General features: G+C 44.8%; 1 protein-coding gene across 3 annotated transcripts in view; it reads right to left on the bottom strand.

Moving 5' to 3' along the window:
* Positions 1-1,553: 1,553 nt before the first annotated feature.
* The window catches only part of LOC106572685 (rho guanine nucleotide exchange factor 25), a 103,619-nt gene continuing 82,530 nt past the window's right edge, over positions 1,554-22,642 (bottom strand). For 2 of the 3 annotated variants that reach the window (XM_045696314.2, XM_045696312.2), the window contains 10 exons: positions 22,543-22,612; positions 19,294-19,383; positions 18,200-18,292; positions 17,216-17,266; positions 16,797-16,874; positions 16,104-16,295; positions 15,329-15,509; positions 13,549-13,793; positions 10,121-10,270; positions 1,554-3,739 (listed from right to left, as the gene is read on the bottom strand). In XM_045696314.2, the coding sequence (XP_045552270.1) occupies positions 3,608-3,739; positions 10,121-10,270; positions 13,549-13,793; positions 15,329-15,509; positions 16,104-16,295; positions 16,797-16,874; positions 17,216-17,266; positions 18,200-18,292; positions 19,294-19,383; positions 22,543-22,612 (1,282 nt within the window). In that variant the 3' untranslated portion in view covers positions 1,554-3,607. The remainder of the gene's footprint in view (positions 3,740-10,120; positions 10,271-13,548; positions 13,794-15,328; positions 15,510-16,103; positions 16,296-16,796; positions 16,875-17,215; positions 17,267-18,199; positions 18,293-19,293; positions 19,384-22,542; positions 22,613-22,642) is intronic. The other variant, XM_045696313.2, reaches the window with a different exon arrangement.

Below are 22,642 nucleotides of genomic sequence, written 5' to 3'. Positions count from 1 at the left end.
GGTACTGGTCCCCCTGTATATAGCTCCACATTGATCTGGTACTGGTATTCCCTTTAAATTGCTCCACATTGATCTGGTACTGGTACTCCCTGTATATAGCTCCACATTGATCTGCTACTGGTACTCCCTGTAAATTGCTCCACATTGATCTGGTACTGGTACTCCCTGTATATAGCTCCACATTGATCTGGTACTGGTAGTCCCTGTATATAGCTCCACACTGATTTGGTACTGGTACTCCCTGTATGTAGCTCCAAATTGATCTGGTACTGGTACTCCCTGTATATAGCTCCACATTGATCTGGTACTGGTACTCCCTGTATATAGCTCCACATTGATCTGGTACTGGTCCCCCTGTATATAGCTCCACATTGATCTGGTACAGATACTCCCTGTATATAACTCCATTATTGTGTATTTTATTTTATTCCTCTTGTATTAGTTGCTATTTTATTTGTTATTGTTTTTTAAACTCTGCATCTAGGGAAAGGTTCGTATTCAAGCATTTCACTGTAAAGTCTACAACAGTTGTATTCGGCGCATATGATAAATAAAATAAAATTTGATTTAATCTAACAAACAAACTATCCCCTTTTTGTGCTGACAGGAACTCTCTTTGATTTGAGCCCCCCAGTCCCTATATCACATATGCCTTATGATGTTTACTATCCCACTGGCTAAGACTACCCTTTATTCTGAGGGGAACTAACTGAACAACTAACCCCCTAGGTGATGGGAACTTGCTCTGATTTTGGCCTAATACCCTTTAGTACCCCACTCTCTTCCCCTTGCCTCACCCCCTTTACCTCCCCCCTCTCTCCCTCACAGACCCCATTTGTCACAGACTTGTTACGATCAGGACGTGCCCTGCTTTACTTTACAGCCCAGGATGACCCTTCCTTTATTCTGAATACCAGATATCTGGTGGCCCTTATCCAGGGGTTCTCTTTGTCTTCAGAGGCTGTATAAAGTTAACTTTGTTTTAGTTTAGGCCAGGTACGTGGCACTAGAATGAATAACGTGTGAAATTCCTCCTTGTTATTTCTGTATGCATGAACAGGGCATCGTTCCTTTTAGATTAGAATAAAGAGACGAACTGAGACTGACATTCATTGTTAAATTCGGATATACACTGAACAAAAATGTATACACAACATGCAACAATTTCTTAGATTTTACTGAGTTAAAGTCAAGTTAAAATCTATCAATTTAAATAAATTCATTAGGCCATAATCTATGGATTTCACATGACTGGGAATACAGATATGTATCTGTTGGTCACAGATACCTTAAAAAAACAAGTAGGGACGTAGATCAGAAAACCAGTCAGTATCTGGTGTGACCACCATTTGCCTGATGTAGTGCTACACATCTCCATTGCATAGAGTTGATCAGGATGTTGAATGTGGAATGTTGTCCCACTCCTGTTCAATATTTTGAACGGATTCGGTTGTAATCCCCATGTATTATCACTCCTGATATATTTCCATATATATTCAGATTATCTCAATGTTAGAGTGATAGACCTTCAGAAATTACATAACAATAGGCAATTCTTAATTAAAAAGTTCACTTTATTTAATATAATACAACAGATTCTATTCCGTCAAATATGGCATCTTTATAACCCATATTCCCGCTCTTTAGTCGATATTCATTTCAGGAGTGGTATTCCTTCATATTTAAGTCACATGCACAAAATGCTAGATCACTAATTGCCACTGAAATATGACAGTCTTCACTGTTTAACTTTACAAACGGCACCCCGTGGTCATTGAGTACTCTGGGTTTGTATGAGATGGTGTTCTGAATTGAAACAGTCACGGTAGGGCTCTCCTCGGTGCTGATATTTGAAATAGATTTAGCTAGAGGTGCCATTGGAACTGGAAGCCATTGATCTTTGGTGCAGCGGTCTTATTAGACTGCTATCTGGATGTGGAAGCCTTATATTGACCTGTACTGGTCATAGAGAGGAATTCACCTATAGCGGACATGCTAGATGTCAGACTCTTCTCTTATCATCTCTGTTTACAGTCATTTGCTTTGATTAATAAGATGAAAGGTTGGGCGTTGAAATACACAACATCACAACTACATGTATTTGACGTGTTAAACACAACATTTGGTAATAAAATTGTAGCGGCAATACGAACTGAAGTATTTGACATCTCATTTTGATGTGGACAGAGAATGCAGAACTTTTTATCCATATTGTCAACTGACACAATAACCCAAGTAGTTAGCGGTCTTTAAACTGTCATCCTTTATCTAAGAAGCAGAGATGTATGGTGTGGTGTGTAGTAGTAGTAGTAGTAGTAGTATGCAGTAGCAAAAGCCAGCCGAGATGAATAAATACAGCAGAAAGCTGTGGCACATCAACATTGAACTTAATTGACAGACGACTGTGTGACATCTTATTTCATATTTCAATACAACCCACGAATGTCTCCTAGGACGTACCTAGAGGACGTCAAGAAAATATACATTTGAAAAATGAGTCGTTCTCCATCCCCAAGCATTAGCATGGCCATTTCTCTGGCCACATCTTCATAGTCCTGGCTCAATTCGTTCCTCTCCTCCCATCCTCTCCCCATCTCTTATAATCCTCTCCTTTCTCTCTGACGTTTAGCGAAAGGATGGGAGCAAAGGACACAAGGGAAAGACCTCAATGACATACTCCTTGCGTCCTCTCTCTTCTTCTCCTTCTAAAAACTAATTGGATGAGAAAGCCAGAGGTCCCTTCCCTCTGACCATTTCCTCCAATGGGTTTTGAGAAGGAGATGAGGAGAGAGGATGCGAGGAGTATGTAATTGAGAACTTACCAAGGAATCCATCTGAATCTGAGGAAAGACTGAGTCTGAGTGATGCCACGCCTGCAGAGTGCCTCCAGGGGGCTCCCTCGCCCCTTTATATTACAGAATATTCAGATCAAACAAGAGCCAGCTTCGGTCAAACAGAAAAAGAGGACATGGGAGTTCTCTCATTCTCGTCTTTTTGAAACACTGCAGCAGGAGCAGAAAAGCTATTTTCTATAACAGATGAATCCAAACTTCTACATATATACAGATGAAATGTATTAATCTAGCTGGCATCCCCTCTCTCCTCATTGTCTACTACAGCAACATAGTGTACTGTAGGCCCCGTTTAGTGGAGGAATGATGGCATGTTTCGACAATGGCCTGAAAATACAAATAGTTGTCTTTATAAAGGAGGGATAGAAGAATCCAGCAGGGTGAGAGAGCTGAGATAAAGATCCGTTCAGATCTACAGTCCTATTCTCTTCAAGGTGGAGTCCTTTTATCTGCATGTTGGTACAAGAAGAGCAACCGCCTATCCTGTACACACGCATAAACACACAGACGCATTTTACAGACATGCAGTATGTACACACTTCTCCATGATGTCAGTGAACCATCCTCATACAGTCTGAAAAAGCAGCCTCCATCCAGTCCTCGCTCCATAAAGAGAGTCATCCATCCATCTTCAAAAGGTCCCTAAAGTTACAATAGCATCAATAGACGTTAGGTCTAGATGAGGTCCTCCTGCTTCTCTCTGCGCTAGCTGTGGAAGTTCATGACCTTCCAGTTTTCCTCCTATCGGTCACGGTTCATAGGTCATCTTCATTGAGCTGGGCCAGGTTGCTGTAGCGCCGGCCAGCCGAGGGACCAGGGATGGATACAGGAGGAGGTCCAGCCTCACCAGGCAGCACTCTGCTACGGCAGCCCTCTCCTGCTCTCTGCTGGGGGAGGAGGACACTCAGATTAAAATACGTTTTTACTTGAAATGTTGATAGATTGAATGAAATGTAACCTAAATAACTAGTACTAGTTCACTGTTGTTGTTTTTCTCTTGAACAGATGCATATGCCTTACTATAACCATTGTGAATAACTCTGGGTAGAAATCTAGATGTCAGAAAATCTGTTCAGGGGAAATGTTAAAGAAGTAAGATGCTTAGCAAATGATTCACCATATCAGCAACAGCCATTTGTGGTTTGTTTTTCCTGTTAAAAATATCAGTCACAACAACACAATGCGGAAATTCCACCATGAGAGAAAACAATTAGGCCATTGATAGGCATCTCTGACTTTCGGACTTGCTTCTCTGGGTCAGCCTCTTTCCTGTTTGTTATCTACCCATAGGCCCCATGCAGCCCCGAGTAAATACATAGAACAGCAAACCAGCTAGTCAGAACCAATGTTAGTCTGTCGGCACCACTCACTAAGTACAAGCAGCAGAGATGGTCTGTATTAGTGAAGACAGAGGGTTGTGTGGTTCATGGTGGTCTGAGACACTCAACAGAGGTCAACAACAGGATACCTAGCTAGCACTATTGTACCCCAGTCTGAAAGGAGAAAAGGATGATGATGATGATGATGATGAGTTGTGGCTAAATCGAGCAATTAGTGTACAGCAACACACCTCCAATCTGTGGTTCTTCATATTGTTACAGACAAAACACCTCTACAATATTCCCAATGCTCTTTCAGTCTGAAGAATAATTCTGTTTTCTGTTTGTGGCCAACAGGGGGAGTAGTAGCCTACCTCTCATTTTGATGCAGATTCCTTCTACTTAAATTCCTCCTCTATTCCAGTACAAATCATTTGAGTTTACTGAAGCCTTTCAAATTTTAATGAACGTAAATGAGCGTATAATAATTAGAATTATATGAACCATTATTAATTATTTCTCTAAATGTTCTTGACATGGGTGATAGACCATGCCTATAAGACATACAATAAAACTAGAAATCAGATTGAAATGTAGTGATGTGTAAATTATATAATTACATTTCAGCATGCATGCTTTCCCATAACAAATTAGGGGAATAGGTTCTAGGAAAAGTAACCGGCCTCTGGTTTTGTATCCTTGCATTTGTGTATTTCTGTGTGTGGTGCGTGCTATGTGTGTGGTGCGTGCTGTGTGTGTGGTGAGTGCTATGTGTGTGGTGCGTGCTGTGTGTGTGGTGCGTGCTGTGTGTGTGGTGCGTGCTGTGTGTGTGGTGCGTGCTGTGTGTGTGGTGCGTGCTGTGTGTGTGGTGCGTGCTGTGTGTGTGGTGCGTGCTGTGTGTGTGGTGCGTGCTGTGTGTGTGGTGAGTGCTGTGTGTGTGGTGCGTGCTGTGTGTGTGGTGCGTGCTGTGTGTGTGTGTGTGTGGTGCGTGCTGTGTGTGTGGTGCGTGCTATGTGTGTGTGGTGCGTGCTATGTGTGTGTGGTGCGTGCTGTGTGTGTGGTGCGTGCTGTGTGTGTGGTGCGTGCTGTGTGTGTGGTGCTTGCTGTGTGTGTGGTGCGTGCTGTGTGTGTGGTGCGTGCTGTGTGTGTGGTGCGTGCTATGTGTGTGTGGTGCGTGCTGTGTGTGTGGTGCGTGCTGTGTGTGTGGTGCGTGCTGTGTGTGTGGTGCTTGCTGTGTGTGTGGTGCTTGCTGTGTGTGTGGTGCGTGCTGTGTGTGTGGTGCGTGCTGTGTGTGTGTGTGTGTGGTGCGTGCTGTGTGTGTGGTGCGTGCTGTGTGTGTGGTGAGTGCTATGTGTGTGGTGCGTGCTGTGTGTGTGGTGCATGCTGTGTGTGTGTGTGTGTGGTGCGTGCTGTGTGTGTGGTGCGTGCTGTGTGTGTGGTGCGTGCTATGTGTGTGTGGTGCGTGCTGTGTGTGTGGTGCGTGCTGTGTGTGTGGTGCGTGCTGTGTGTGTGGTGCTTGCTGTGTGTGTGGTGCGTGCTGTGTGTGTGGTGCTTGCTGTGTGTGTGGTGCTTGCTGTGTGTGTGGTGCGTGCTGTGTGTGTGGTGCGTGCTGTGTGTGTGGTGCTTGCTGTGTGTGTGGTGCGTGCTGTGTGTGTGGTGCGTGCTGTGTGTGTGGTGAGTGCTATGTGTGTGGTGCGTGCTGTGTGTGTGGTGCGTGCTGTGTGTGTGTGTGTGTGTGGTGCGTGCTGTGTGTGTGGTGCGTGCTGTGTATGTGGTGCTTGCTGTGTGTGTGGTGCTTGCTGTGTGTGTGGTGCGTGCTGTGTGTGTGGTGCGTGCTGTGTGTGTAGTGCGTGCTGTGTGTGTGGTGCGTGCTGTGTGTGTGTGTGTGGTGCATGCTGTGTGTGTGTGTGTGTGGTGCGTGCTGTGTGTGTGGTGCGTGCTGTGTGTGTGGTGCGTGCTATGTGTGTGTGTGTGCGTGCTATGTGTGTGTGTGTGTGTGCTATGTGTGTGCGTGCGGTGCGTGCGGTGCGTGCGGTGTGTGTGGTACGTGCTGTGTGTGTGGTGCGTGCTGTGTGTGTGGAGCGTGCAGTGTGTGTGGTGCGTGCCGTGTGTGTGGTGCGTGCTGTGTGTGTGGAGCGTGCAGTGTGTGTGGAGTGTGCAGTGTGTGTGGAGCGTGCAGTGTGTGTGGAGCGTGCAGTGTGTGTGGTGCGTGCCGTGTGTGTGGTGCGTGCTATGTGTGTGTGGTGCGTGTTATGTGTGTGTGTGTGCGTGTTATGTGTGTGTGTGTGTGCGTGCTATGTGTGTGTGTGTGCGTGTTATGTGTGTGTGGTGCGTGTTATGTGTGTGTGTGGTGCGTGCTATGTGTGTGTGGTGCGTGTTATGTGTGTGTGTGTGTGTGCTATGTGTGTGCGTGCGGTGCGTGCGGTGCGTGCGGTGTGTGTGGTGCGTGCTGTGTGTGTGGTGCGTGCTGTGTGTGTGGAGCGTGCAGTGTGTGTGGTGCGTGCCATGTGTGTGGTGCGTGCTGTGTGTGTAGTGCATGTTGCGTGTGTGGTACGTGCTGTGTGTGTGGTGCGTGCTGTGTGTGTGTGGAGCGTGCAGTGTGTGTGGTGTGTGCCGTGTGTGTGGTGCGTGCTGTGTGTGTGGTGCATGTTGCGGTGTGTTTGCATGCGTCCCTGCTAGGGTTGAATAGTTTCCCGGTATTTTACAAAAGTTCCATCCCGAGAATAAATCACTTTTCTCCCAGGTAACCTGGCATATGCATTCACCTCCTTTACTATGAAGCCCCTATCTAGTGCAACCAATTACCTTGAGAAGTCACATAATTAGTTAGATTGCACACAGGTGGACATCCTTTAAGTGTCGCATGATCTGTCACCGGATCTCAGTATATATACACAGTTGTTCTGAAAGGCCCCAGAGTCTGCAACACCACTAAGCAAGGGGCACCACAAAGCAAGCGGCACCATGAAGACCAAGGAGCTCTCCAAACAAGTCAGGGACATAGTTGTGGAGAAGTACAGATCAGGGTTGGGTTATAAAAAATATCAGAAACTTTGAGCATCCCACGGAGCACCATTAAATCCACTATTAAAAAATTGAAAGAATATGGCACCACAACAAACCTGCCAAGAGAGGGCCGCCCACCAAAACTCACAGACCAGGCAAGGAGGGCATTAATCAGAGAGGCAACAAAGAGACCAAAGATAACCCTGAAGGAGCTGCAAAGCTCCAAAGCGGAGATTGGAGTATTTGTCCATAGGACCACTTTAAGCCGTACACTCCACAAAGCTGGGATTTACGGAAGAGTGGCCATAAAAAAGCTATTGCTTAAAGAAAAAAATAAGCAAATACGTTTGGTTCACCAAAAGGCTTGTGGGAGACTCCCCAAACATATGGAAGAAGGCACTCTGGTCAGATGAGACTAAAATTGAGCTTTTTGGCCATCAAGGAAAACGCTATGTCTGGCGTAACACCTCTCATCACCCTGAGAACACCCTCCCCACAGTGAAGCATGGTGGTGGCAGCATCATGCTGTGGGGATGTTTTTCATTGGCAGGGACTGGGAAACTGGTCAGAATTGATGGAATGATGGATGGCGCTAAATACAGGGACATTTTTGAGGGAAACCTGTTTCAGTCTTCCAGAGATTTGAGACTGGGACGGAGGTTCACCTTCCAGCAGGACAATGACCCTAAGCATACTGCTAAAGTAATACTCGACTGATTTAAGGGGAAACATTTAAATGCCTCGGAATGGCCTAGTCAAAGCCCAGACCTCAATCCAATTGAGAAGCTGTGGTATGACTTAAATATTGCTGTACACCAGTGGAACCCATCCAACTTACATTTACATTTACATTTAAGTCATTTAGCAGACGCTCTTATCCATCACCTTATGATATCCAGTGGAACAACCACTTTACAATAGTGCATCTAAATATTTTAAGGGGGGGGGGGGGTTAGAAGGATTACTTTATCCTATCCTAGGTATTCCTTAAAGAGGTGGGGTTTCAGGTGTCTCCGGAAGGTGGTGATTGACTCCGCTGTCCTGGCGTCGTGAGGGAGCTTGTTCCACCATTGGGGTGCCAGAGCAGCGAACAGTTTTGACTGGGCTGAGCGGGAACTGTGCTTCCTCAGAGGTAGGGGGGCCAGCAGGCCAGAGGTGGATGAACGCAGTGCCCTTGTTTGGGTGTAGGGCCTGATCAGAGCCTGAAGGTATGGAGGTGCCGTTCCCTTCACAGCTCCGTAGGCAATCACCATGGTCTTGTAGCGGATGCGAGCTTCAACTGGAAGCCAGTGGAGAGAGCGGAGGAGCGGGGTGACGTGAGAGAACTTGGGAAGGTTGAACACCAGACGGGCTGCGGCGTTCTGGATGAGTTGTAGGGGTTTAATGGCACAGGCAGGGAGCCCAGCCAACAGCGAGTTGCAGTAATCCAGACGGGAGATGACAAGTGCCTGGATTAGGACCTGCGCCGCTTCCTGTGTGAGGCAGGGTCGTACTCTGCGAATGTTGTAGAGCATGAACCTACAGGATCGGGTCACCGCCTTGATGTTAGTGGAGAACGACAGGGTGTTGTCCAGGATCACGCCAAGGTTCTTAGCACTCGGAGGAGGACACAAGAGAGTTGTCAACCGTGATGGCGAGATCATGGAACGGGCAGTCCTTCCCCGGGAGGAAGAGCAGCTCCGTTTTGCCGAGGTTCAGCTTAAGGTGGTGATCCGTCATCCACACTGATATGTCTGCCAGACATGCAGAGATGCGATTCGCCGCCTGGTTATCAGAAGGGGGAAAGGAGAAGATTAATTGTGTGTCGTCTGCATAGCAATGATAGGAGAGACCATGTGAGGATATGACAGAGCCAAGTGACTTGGTGTATAGCGAGAATAGGAGAGGGCCTAGAACAGAGCCCTGGGGGACACCAGTGGTGAGAGTGCATGGTGCGGAGACAGATTCTCGCCACGCCACCTGGTAGGAGCGACCTGTCAGGTAGGACGCAATCCAAGCGTGGGCCGCGCCGGAGATGCCCAACTCGGAGAGGGTGGAGAGGAGGATCTGATGGTTCACAGTATCAAAGGCAGCAGATAGGTCTAGAAGGATGAGAGCAGAGGAGAGAGAGTTAGCTTTAGCAGTGCGGAGAGCCTCCGTGACACAGAGAAGAGCAGTCTCAGTTGAATGCCCAGTCTTCAAACCTGACTGATTAGGATCAAGAAGGTCATTCTGAGAGAGATAGCAGGAGAGCTGGCCAAGGACGGCACGTTCAAGAGTTTTGGAGAGAAAAGAAAGAAGGGATACTGGTCTGTAGTTGTTGACATCGGAGGGATCGAGTGTAGGTTTTTTCAGAAGGGGTGCAACTCTCGCTCTCTTGAAGACTTGAAGGAGCTGGAGCGGTTTTGCCTTGAAGAATGGGCAAAAATCCCAGTGGCTAGATGTGCCAAGCTTATAGAGACATACTCCAAGAGACTTGCAGCTGTAACTGCTGCAAAAGGTGGCTCTACAAAGTATTGACTTTTTTTGGGGGGGGGGGGGGGGGGTGAATAGTTATGCTTTCTGTTTTTTTGTCTTATTTCTTGTTTGTTTCACAAAGAAAGATATTTTGCATCTTCAAAGTGGTAGGCATGTTGTGTAAATCTAGTGATACTAACCCCCCCCCCCCAATTTTTTTTTTATTCCAATTTTAATTCCAGTAAAAATGCCAAGGGGGTGAATACTTTCGCAAGCCACTGTAATTTGCTAGTTCCGTTTCACGCCATGCTGTTCATACAAATATTGTTTTATAACTTACTGGTTCCTCGCAGTTATTTATCCAGAGAAAAGGGAGTGATTTTGTCCGGTAAATCCCGGTAACCGGGTTATACAAACCCTAGTCCGTGCATGTGCACATATAGGTGTGTGTGTGCGCGTGCATCTGTGCGCTTGCATGTGTTTGTGTGTGTGTGTACGTGTGTAGACCTGTGTGCTATACAGCCCGTTGGACACAGCTTGGCACTGCAGGGGGGTTTGGGTCCTGGAGTAGTGAGACAGGGCAGACTGGTCGATGAAGGCTAGCTGGATGTCAGACTGAGAGACTGTTTTCTGGGAGTTCCTACTGACCAGAGGAGACTGCAAACACACACACAAGACCACACACAACACAACTAAACATCTGATACTGAGAGCTGAGAGCAAACAAATTATTGTTCATCTTTATTGTTACATGAAAAAAATGTGTCATGTGATCTCAGATTATTTCAGATTTTCAGATGAGGATATTAATTAAAGGATTCCTGATCCAGACATGTAGTGTGGATGTTGTGGTCTATGTAATGTAGTCTATGTAATGTAATCTGTAGCTTGGATGTTGTGGTCTATGTAATGTAATCTGTAGCTTGGATGTTGTGGTCTATGTAATGTAATCTGTAGTGTGGATGTTGTGGTCTATGTAATGTAGTCTGTAGCGTGGATGTTGTGGTCTATGTAATGTAGTCTGTAGTGTGGATGTTGTGGTCTATGTAATGTAGTCTGTAGCATGGATGTTGTGGTCTATGTAATGTAGTCTGTAGCATGGATGTTGTGGTCTATGTAATGTAGTCTGTAGCGTGGATGTTGTGGTCTATGTAATGTAATCTGTAGCGTGGATGTTGTGGTCTATGTAATGTAATCTGTAGCGTGGATGTTGTGGTCTATGTAATGTAGTCTGTAGCGTGGATGTTGTGGTCTATAATGTAATCTGTAGTGTGGATGTTGTGGTCTATGTAATGTAGTCTGTAGTGTGGATGTTGTGGTCTATGTAATGTAGTCTGTAGCGTGGATGTTGTGGTCTATGTAATGTAGTCTGTAGTGTGGATGTTGTGGTCTATGTAATGTAGTCTGTAGCGTGGATGTTGTGGTCTATGTAATGTAGTCTGTAGCGTGGATGTTGTGGTCTATGTAATGTAGTCTGTAGTGTGGATGTTGTGGTCTATGTAATGTAGTCTGTAGCATGGATGTTGTGGTCTATGTAATGTAGTCTGTAGCATGGATGTTGTGGTCTATGTAATGTAGTCTGTAGCGTGGATGTTGTGGTCTATGTAATGTAATCTGTAGCGTGGATGTTGTGGTCTATGTAATGTAATCTGTAGTGTGGATGTTGTGGTCTATGTAATGTAGTCTGTAGCGTGGATGTTGTGGTCTATGTAATGTAATCTGTAGTGTGGATGTTGTGGTCTATGTAATGTAATCTGTAGTGTGGATGTTGTGGTCTATGTAATGCAGTCTGTAGTGTGGATGTTGTGGTCTATGTAATGTAGTCTGTAGTGTGGATGTTGTGGTCTATGTAATGTAGTCTATGTAATGTAATCTGTAGCTTGGATGTTGTGGTCTATGTAATGTAGTCTATGTAATGTAATCTGTAGCTTGGATGTTGTGGTCTATGTAATGTAATCTGTAGTGTGGATGTTGTGGTCTATGTAATGTAATCTGTAGTGTGGATGTTGTGGTCTATGTAATGTAATCTGTAGCGTGGATGTTGTGGTCTATGTAATGTAGTCTGTAGTGTGGATGTTGTGGTCTATGTAATGTAGTCTGTAGTGTGGATGTTGTGGTCTATGTAATGTAGTCTGTAGTGTGGATGTTGTGGTCTATGTAATGTAGTCTGTAGCGTGGATGTTGTGGTCTATGTAATGTAGTCTGTAGCGTGGATGTTGTGGTCTATGTAATGTAGTCTGTAGTGTGGATGTTGTGGTCTATGTAATGTAGTCTGTAGTGTGGATGTTGTGGTCTATGTAATGTAATCTGTAGCGTGGATGTTGTGGTCTATGTAATGTAGTCTGTAGTGTGGATGTTGTGGTCTATGTAATGTAGTCTGTAGTGTGGATGTTGTGGTCTATGTAATGTAGTCTGTAGTGTGGATGTTGTGGTCTATGTAATGTAGTCTGTAGCTTGGATGTTGTGGTCTATGTAATGTAGTCTGTAGTGTGGATGTTGTTGTCTATGTAATGTAGTCTGTAGCGTGGATGTTGTGGTCTATGTAATGTAGTCTGTAGCGTGGATGTTGTGGTCTATGTAATGTAGTCTGTAGTGTGGATGTTGTGGTCTATGTAATGTAGTCTGTAGCGTGGATGTTGTGGTCTATGTAATGTAGTCTGTAGCGTGGATGTTGTGGTCTATGTAATGTAGTCTGTAGCGTGGATGTTGTGGTCTATGTAATGTAGTCTGTAGTGTGGATGTTGTGGTCTATGTAATGTAGTCTGTAGTGTGGATGTTGTGGTCTATGTAATGTAGTCTGTAGCGTGGATGTTGTGGTCTATGTAATGTAGTCTGTAGTGTGGATGTTGTGGTCTATGTAATGTAGTCTGTAGTGTGGATGTTGTGGTCTATGTAATGTAGTCTGTAGCGTGGATGTTGTGGTCTATGTAATGTAGTCTGTAGTGTGGATGTTGTGGTCTATGTAATGTAGTCTGTAGCGTGGATGTTGTGGTCTATGTAATGTAGTCTGTAGTGTGGATGTTGTGGTCTATGTAATGTAGTCTGTAGTGTGGATGTTGTGGTCTATGTAATGTAGTCTGTAGCGTGGATGTTGTGGTCTATGTAATGTAATCTGTAGCGTGGATGTTGTGGTCTATGTAATGTAGTCTGTAGTGTGGATGTTGTGGTCTATGTAATGTAGTCTGTAGCGTGGATGTTGTGGTCTATGTAATGTAGTCTGTAGTGTGGATGTTGTGGTCTATGTAATGTAGTCTGTAGCATGGATGTTGTGGTCTATGTAATGTAGTCTGTAGCGTGGATGTTGTGGTCTATGTAATGTAGTCTGTAGTGTGGATGTTGTGGTCTATGTAATGTAATCTGTAGCGTGGATGTTGTGGTCTATGTAATGTAGTCTGTAGTGTGGATGTTGTGGTCTATGTAATGTAGTCTGTAGCGTGGATGTTGTGGTCTATGTAATGTAGTCTGTAGTGTGGATGTTGTGGTCTATGTAATGTAGTCTGTAGCGTGGATGTTGTGGTCTATGTAATGTAGTCTGTAGTGTGGATGTTGTGGTCTATGTAATGTAGTCTGTAGCGTGGATGTTGTGGTCTATGTAATGTAGTCTGTAGCGTGGATGTTGTGGTCTATGTAATGTAGTCTGTAGTGTGGATGTTGTGGTCTATGTAATGTAGTCTGTAGCGTGGATGTTGTGGTCTATGTAATGTAGTCTGTAGTGTGGATGTTGTGGTCTATGTAATGTAGTCTGTAGTGTGGATGTTGTGGTCTATGTAATGTAATCTGTAGTGTGGATGTGGCCAGAGCCCATTCCAGTCCAGCGAGCTAAATGGGGACGGCAGCGTCTCCTTGTTTTTGGTCAAACAGAAGCAACGTGTCTGACAGCTGTAGGTCACTGATGTGTGTGTGTGTGTGTGTGTGTGTGTGTAACTGGACCTTACCTCCTGGGGTGTGTTTGTTTCGCCAGGTCCCTGGGGGCAGGTTCCCCCCTGGCTGGGCAGGTAGAGGGTGGGGAGGGAGGTGTTGTATGACAGGAGGCAGGGCAGGCGCTGGCGGTCGATGGAGGCTGAAGAGTGGGGGCGCAGGGGGCCACTGGCCGCAGACAGGGGGGCTCTCATGTTCCGGCCCAGGCTGTTGGACTTGCTGTTACTCTCCCTCCGCTGGTACTCAATGGGAGACTGGAGGGCTGGATGAAGGAATGGCACAAGACGGAGAGAGAGGACTTAGACTAGGCACCTTTTTTATTTTTAAAGTGTTTTTTTATGGCCAAACTATTATTATTGGTAATTGTAGTTTCATGGTTTGTGTAAGTCGACTTGATACTGAACTGCTTTTGGCTAACATTACTGCTCAGCAGAGGTGTGGACTCGAGTCACATGACTTGGACTCGAGTCAGACTCGAGTCACAAATATGGTGACTTGCAACTCGACTTTGACTTTAACACCAATGACTCGTGACTTAACTTGGACTTGAGCCTTTTGACTCGAACTGACTTGATACCCTCCCCAAGCACAAATATAAAAAATTATGCTATTAAAAAAAGTGTGCAGCGCATCAACTCTTCATTTAACGGATTACAGTTTGAATCGGACAACAGTGAATCAAATTGTGCCAGCTGAGAAAAAGTTGCGTGTGGCAGTGCAGAGGAACGCTGGTGGGTGAATTCAGACAGAGCCCTTGGAAAGATGATACCCAAAATTATTATTTTCGGATATAAAGACTATGCTGTAGTCAACAAAAAATGGATGGCAACTTGCAAAAAAATTTGACGGAGTCGCAACAATTTCCAACTTTGTTTGACATTTGAAGCATCGTGGCTAATATAGCCGACAGCTATAAATAACTTTGCTAGTGTAGCATGTAGGCTAACGTAACGTTAAATCAATGAGCCTCCACACAGTCAGTCAGTGCGGGAACGTGATCATTGCACCCAAGATTGAGCTACAACTGGCTAGGCAGTTGGTAGCCTAAATCCTGCCTGATGTTCCTGCTGTTCCTAAAACTATTGACATACGTTAGCCTACTGTAACCACACACAGAGAGGGTGTGTGTGCGTGTAATGTTGGGCGATTCTGTACAAGCCAACATCGCCCGATTGCGCCCCATAGCGATCCTCGATAGTCGATCGCTATGGGAGGGGCGGGTCTTTCTGATGGCTACCCATGTATTTCCATGGAAATATAACGTTTATTTGGAAAGTAATAAACATATATATTTGTAAAAGCATTCATGACTTGCGTAAGTGTAATATACTAACTATTACTCTTGTTAAAAATATGAAATGGTATTACATTTGGTGAAGAGCACATTATGACTTGTTTAGGACTCGAAAGTCAAAGTTTAGGACTTGAGACTTGACTTGAGACTTGTCGGTCTTGACTTGGGATTTGACTTGGGACTTGAGACTTACTTGTGACTTGTAAAACAATGACTTGGTCCCACTGCTCAGTGCTCACATTGCATAAGTGGCAAGAAAGCTGAAAGGTCTAAACATCAGACGTGTGACTGATAAAGGTTTGTTTTGCCATCAGTTTGTCTCCAATCGGACAATTTGAGGATGTTGAGCTTAAGCCGAAGGGTCAGACATGAGTAACTTGTAAGTGGTTGTTTACTGTTTGGTTTTGTCTATCTGGGTCTGCAGCCCTACCATTGAGCACATTGGCAGCATGGGGTCTAGATATGAATCTAGAAAGTAAAGCTGTTGTGTTTTTCCATCCTACCATTGAGGAAGTTCCTCTGGGTCTCCAGGATCTGTCCCACATCATCGACCCAGGCCCTGCAGACCTCTGGGGAGGTGGTCTGCAGCACATAGTGTACCACGCTCCCATCAGTTCCCCGTGACGTCAGCACCAGGCGGTCCGCCTCCCCCTCCACTGGAGCCTCCACCCCCAGACAGCTGACCTGGAACACATCGCAGGTGTATGCAGTAGAGTGGCACAATTCTGGTTACTTAACCAAAATTCCCAGGTTTTCCAGAAATCCTGGTTGGAAGATTTTCCGGAATAAGGAAGGAATCCGTGAATCCTCCAACCAGAATTTCTGGAAAACCTGGGAACGTTACTGATGGGATTAAAAGAGTTGACACGATTACCTATTCCAATTATATTTGTTCTACGTGATGCATATCTATCTGAACATTCCTGTAATGTTCCATCCACCTGGAACAGACCACATCTGACCACCATCTGGTGGAGGAGAGCAAGTCATTAAATACCTCACCAACACTGAACAAAGACCAGACACAGATGCTTCAGAGACTTCCAAGAACACTCACAACCCTGTCCATGTGTCTCAGACTGCTGGTGGTTATGTAACTGGTACACAACGCTAGATTTGGACAAACATTTTGTTTGTTTACACCGACTGGTTATGCCAGTGTAGCTAATAAGTTACATTTTATTTTGTTTCTAACTTTAATTTAAGTTTCTGCATTCAATCTAATCTGAAATGAAATAAGAGAATAGAATAAGAATTAGAAGAGGAGAAGAGACCCACCTTGATGCTGCTCTTGAAGGTGTAACCAGGAAGTGAGAACCCTTTCTTCCTATCGATTGGCTCGCTGAAGATGACCAGCTGTTCAAACAGGAAGACCCGCCTCTCCTTGGCTCGGGACAGAAAGCTGCTGTCCTGTTCCATCACTGTGAAGGTGTCCTGCTGGAGCAGCTTCCCCTGTGCCGTGATCTTACCCTGGGGACGAAAGGAAGGATGGAGGGAGAGATGGAGAGAAGAGACACAGGATGAATAGAGGATAGAGGTTTACTATATGGCTTGCGCGGACCTCTGCTTGAGCCCCCGGCCAGTGACTTGATGTTTTCCAAAACTAGCAGACCTGATTCAAATGATCACCTAATCAGTAGACCCCTCATTAGAATGAACAGTTGTAGTTCTGGAATACATCAAATAAATTGACTGGCTGGGCCTGGAGTTACTTCAGAAGAGGTTTGGGAAACACTGGCTTACAGTGCAGTACATCAATTGTGAGAACTATTTTAAAGAGAGACCTAGGGCTTGATTCAATTTGTGCCGCAGAAGTTCATCGCTATAGAAATGTGAAGATCATTTCCAATTGAGCTGACATATGCAGTGTTTAACGTGTCTGCAGTCTTGGCTAACGCGGGAACATTGCCTTTACATTTCAATGGCGCAGAAGTTCCACGATACACTGAGCCCTAAATTCCAATGCCTTACCTCAAAGCCCTGCAGGCGTCCCACGTTCATCATGTCATTGCAGCGTTTGGGCACAAAGCACATCACCTCTACCGCTTTCTGTGTGTGTGTGTGTGTGTGTGTGTGTGTGTGTGTGTGTGTGTGTGTGTGTGTGTGTGTGTGTGTGTGTGTGTGTGTGTGTGTGTGTGTGTGTGTGTGTGTGTGTGTGTGTGTGTGTGTGTGTGTGTGTGTGTGTGTGTGTGTGTGTGTGTGAGAGAGAGAGAGAGAGAGAGAGAGAGAGAGATCCTTAAAACTAGCAAATCTTGAATACAGGTTGTTTGACAAGAGAGAACAAAATAACACAGAGCCTCACATGCTCTAGTAGTTACCTGTTCCTAGAGAACTAGCAGATGTAGATGCATGGTAGAAACTGTAATGATCTATATCAGAATAACACCCACCTCCAGCTCTTCTGTGTCCATCCCAGCTTTGGTGTAATACTTGAGGAAGTCCTGTTCACATAAACGCAGTATGGAGTCAGGACCGTTCCAGTCAATGTAATGTAAGGTGAGGACATCTGGAAGATACTTTCTTAGTTTCTCAGATCAATTTGAATACCAGAGAGAGTACAAGCTTGGCGCTAGGTGAATGGTTGTATGACCATGTTCTTTGCCCCAGTATCCGTGCTTTAGAGATGTGGACGATGAGTATGACGTGTCTCCTCTCTAACGCCCAGGAAGTTACAATTCAAACTCCCATTACACAGCTCTGCAAGTGTTATAATGTCAAAATACTTTTGTTACGCACCAAATATGGGGTTTCGCTGAGCAACTATATATACTTCATATACTCCTGTTACTGAACAGTATTTACTTACAGAAGAGGTCAAAATAAAATGTACAAGCAAAAATGACTCGTTGTAATTTTGTGTCTGTGTGTCTGTCTGTGTGTGTGTCTGTGTGTGTGTCTGTGTCTGTGTGTGTGTCTGTGTGTATGTGTGTCTGTGTCTACGCGTGCCTGCACTTCTGTGCGTGTCTGCGCGTGCATGCATGTACTGTATATCTGTCCGTGTGTGTGTATGTCTACATGTGTGTGCGTTTGTGTGTGTGTCTACATGCGTGCGTATGTACGTGCTTGTGTGTGTGTGTGTGTGTGTGTGTGTGTGTGTGTGTGTGTGTGTGTGTGTGTGTGTGTGTGTGTGTGTGCCTGCCTGTGTGCCTGCGTGTGTGTGTGTGTGTGTGTGTGTGTGTGTGTGTGTGTGTGTGTGTGTGTGGTGTGTGTGTCTGTGTGTGTGTGTCTATGTGCGTGTGTGCGCGTGCCTGCGTGTGAGTGTGAGTGTGAGTGTGAGTGTGTGTGTGTGTGTGTGTGTGTGTGTGTGTGTGTGTGTGTGTGTGTGTGTGTGTGTGTGTGTGTGTGTGTGTGTGTATACTGTATGTGTGCGTCACCTTGAGCAGCAGCTGGTACTTCATGATCCTCTGGACTGGTTTGATCAGCAGGTCGTTGAGTTGTAGTCTGTGACCCAGATGTTGTCTCAGCTCCTGATAGGGCCAACACACAAAAGGGGGTGATGGGGGTGTTGGGGGGATGGTGCAACTCAATATTAGGACGCTGTTCTTAATGTTTTGTTAATTCAGTGTATATCAATATGATATACCTCAAAATGTAATTAATACAACCAACCATAACATTGCATTCCTACAACATACAAAATCTCTGAAGCTGGAGACTCATATCTCCCTCACTAGCTTTAAGCACCAGCTGTCAGAGCAGCTCACAGATCACTCCGCCTGTACATAGCCCATCTGTAAACAGCCCATCTATCTACCTACCTCATCCCCATACTGTATTTATTTATTTATCTTGTTCCTTTGCACCCCAGTATCTCTACTTGCACATTCATCTTCTGCACATCTACCATTCCAGTGTTTAATTGCTATATTGTAATTACTTCGCCACCATGGCCTATTTTTTGCCTTAACTTACCTAATTTGCACTCACTGTATATAGACTTTTGTTTTCTTTTGTTCTACTGTATTATTGACTGTATGTTTTGTTAATTCCATGTGTAACTCTGTGTTGTTGTATGTGTCGAATTGCTATGCTTTATCTTGGCCAGGTCGCAGTTGCAAATGAGAACTTGTTCTCAACTAGCCTACCTGGTTAAATAAAGGTGAAATTAAAAAAAATGGCATAATTACATAGTGTAAGATATGGCATAGCATTATGCCATGGATTGGGACACACACACAGACATGACCTCAAGCATGTATTATTAATATGACCTGTCTTCATGTGACATACAGACTCATTACCACAACCACCCATCAATATGACATGTTATTACCTTCACATGACCACATCAACAAAGCATAGCATTATTCCCACGTGACATATTACGTTAATAAAACCAAACCTGTCATTACCACAATAGGAAATAGCATTCCAGCAAAAGGAGTCTAATGAAACTGAAACGAGAGTTTCAGTAAGATAACAGTGATGTATGGTGGTCTTAGCTGTATGTTTGCTAAGAGATACTAACCTGGAAGTAGGTCTCGATGTACTCAGAGACAATGTGTTCTGACTTGGGTTTATTCTGACAATAAACCACGTACATGTGGAGACGCCTCTCCTGTAATACAAACATACGCACAGACAGTCAACCTTATAGCAATTTAACATAGCAGAAAATTAACACTACAGTACTATCTATAACTGCTTTGAACATATTGAACTAGATTCAAAATATTATCAAAACAGAAGTTTATTGTGTTACAAAACTGTGATTTTGACCTGGGTGGTTCAAGCCCTGATTTCTGATTGGCTGAAAGCTATGGTATATCACGGGTATGACAAAGCATGTAGTTTTACTGCTGTTATTATGTTTATAATAGCGATAAGGCTCCTCCGGAGTTTGGGATTAATGGCTGCGTTGTGTCTTGCCTAACAGCCCTTAGCCGTGGTATATTGGCCATATACCACACCTCCTCTGGCCTTATTGCTTCAATATACAATGCAGTTAACAATAGCTTTAGATTCTAAATAGGCCCACAAAGTAGTGGAAAACACTGCTGTAAGAGCTTAAGGATTCATCCCATGAGGAGGTATCAAAACCAAGGGTTTGCAAAATGAGGGGGTTACAAAACCAAGGGTTTGCAAAACTAGGGGGTTACAAAACCAAGGGTTTGCAAAATGAGGGGGTTACCAAACCAAGGGTTTGCAAAACGAGGGGGTTACAAAACCAAGGGTTTGCAAAATGAGGGGGTTACAAAACCAAGGGTTTGCAAAATGAGGGGGTTACAAAACCAATGGTTTGCAAAACGAGGGGATTACAAAATGGAAGGTAACAAAACTTCAGGAATCGACCTTATTAGACAAAACGTATCTCTCTTTTAGCACAAATTAATATGTCTGTTTGACTGGCGAAAATGTATCTGGAATCTACAAAGATCAATGTGTGATGATGTCTTTCTCTGAGCCATTACCCATTAAAAGGAAGGAACAGAACAAAGAAACAATTATTTGTCTTTAAGCGAAACTTTGAAGTTGCCCCTCTCTCTCCCTCTATTTCTCTCACATACTCTCTCTCCCTCTATTTCTCTCACATACTCTCTCTCCCTCTATTTCTCTCACATACTCTCTCCCTCTATTTCTCTCTCATACTCTCTCTCCCTCTATTTCTCTCACATACTCTCTCGCTCCCTCTATTTCTCTCTCATACTCTCTCTCCCTCTATTTCTCTCACATACTCTCTCCCTCTATTTCTCTCACATACTCTCTCTCCCTCTATTTCTCTCACATACTCTCTCTCCCTCTATTTCTCTCTCCTCTCTGGTCCAGTCTCGTGTGACTAATTGTCAGATGAAAGAAGAGCAGCTGTGGTAAACCTGTGTGTGTGTGTGTGCGTGTGTGTGTGTGTGTGTGTGTGTGTGTGTGTGTGTGTGTGTGTGTGTGTGTGTGTGTGTGTGTGTGTGTGTGTGTGTGTGTGTGTGTGTGTGTGTGTGTGTGTATGTGTGTGTGTGTGTGTGTGTGTGTGTGTGTGTGTGTGTGTGTGTGTGTCTGTAAGCAGTAATGGAGTTACCTGTGAATGAACAGCAGGTTATGTATAATGTACCCACAATGCTGTCCTGCTATCCTCCACGTAACCAGAGCCTTTGACAGCAGAGTAACCTAACTCTACCTTCGACCTAGCAATTCTTCTGAAGCTCGTTATCTCTGCATCCTGGAGACCAGACCAGCACCTGACCAGGCAGGTATGGGAATTACAGGATGTCTATGGGCACGGGGGCTAGGTGTCTGAGGATGAAACACTGCAGTCAATGTGTTGTTGTGAACAGATCAGTACTGTATGGCGAGGGCAAGCTCTGGTAGTGCCAGCGATAGAAATCAGCTGTTTTCTTTGAGTGTGTGTGGGTGGCTGGTAGCCTAGCGGTTAAGAGCTTTGAGTCAGTCACCAAAAGGTTTCTGGTTTGAATCCGCGAGCAGAATAGGTGAAAAATCTGGTGTCTGGTGAGTATGCAGGTTATGGAAGAACTGGGACATGTTCAGCTTCCAGGAATTGTGTACAGATCCTTGCTAAATGGGGCTGTGCATTATCATGACGAAACATGAGGTGATGGCAGCGGATGAATGGCCTGACAATGGACCTCAGGATCTCATCACGGTATCTCTGTGCATTCAATCGTCAACAGTTCAAATGCAATTGTGTTTGTTGTCCGTAGCTTATGCCTGCTCTGCTCATACACGTGTTGTGTGGTTGTGATGCCAGTCGGACGTACTGCAAAATTCTCTTAAACGACATTGGAGGCGGTTTATGGTAGATAAATTAACATTCAATTCTCTGGCAACAGCTCTGGTGGACATTCCAGTCAGCATACCAATTGCAGAAACTTGAGATGTCTCTGGCATTGTGTTGTGTGACAAAACTGCACATTTTAGAGTGGCCTTTTATTGTCCCCAGCACAAGGTACACCTGTGTAATAATAATGCTGTTTAATCATCTTCTTGATATGCCACACCTGTCAGGTGGATGGTTTATCTTGGCAAAGGAGAAATGCTCACTAACAGGGATGTAAACAAATTTGTACACAAAACTTCAGAGAAATAAGCTTTTTGTGTATATGGAACATTTCTGGAATCTTTCATTTCAGCTCATGAAACATGGGACCAATACTTTACCTGTTGCTTTTATATTTTTGATCAGTATATTTGGGACCGCTCAGTAAAAAAATCTCTGTTGATCAGCTGCTTATCGGCCAAACACAGTACATGGGCAGAAATAGTCATCTTTAGGACCGGAGGAAAATATCCTCCATATCAAAGAGTCTAGTCAAGTGTTTATTATTATGGATTCTTATTCATGTGGCTTTTTTCTGCTTGCTTCTTCAAACTGCAGCTGTTTTTCTCCACATGCTTCCTGACCGCTCGGTCCAGCCACACACACACACACTTCCTGACTGACTGGTTCTGTCTGGGTTGGTCAAGATGCTAGCCAGCCTGTCTGTGGCTAGGAAAACACAGGCAGGTCTGAAACCCTTGGTATCAATAACAAGGAAGTGAAGGGGGAAACGTGTGCGTGTGTGTTTGTGTGTGTGTGAGGGTGCGAGTGAGGGGGCGAATGCTAGCAGCTGAAATACAGAAATGTGTTGGTGGATAAACAGAAGCTTTTCATGTGTTTCCTTACAGCGTTATACTTCACCAGACACCAAATGGACACAGGACCCACATGTATCTGTGTGTGTCCATGTGCTTGTGTGTGTGTGTCCATGTGTGTCCATGTGTGTAGACTCACATGCTTTATGAAAAGTTGGGCCAGTCTCTCTGGTTCTGTTATACATTTCTCCAGCTCGCCCATGAAGTAGCTAGAGAGAGAGACAGGTTACAAACATCAC

Source organism: Salmo salar, chromosome 15 (genome assembly GCF_965601325.2).
Source record: "Salmo salar chromosome 15, fSalSal1, whole genome shotgun sequence".
NCBI lineage: Eukaryota > Metazoa > Chordata > Actinopteri > Salmoniformes > Salmonidae > Salmo > Salmo salar.
This window is presented reverse-complemented; position numbering and strand designations above follow the sequence as displayed.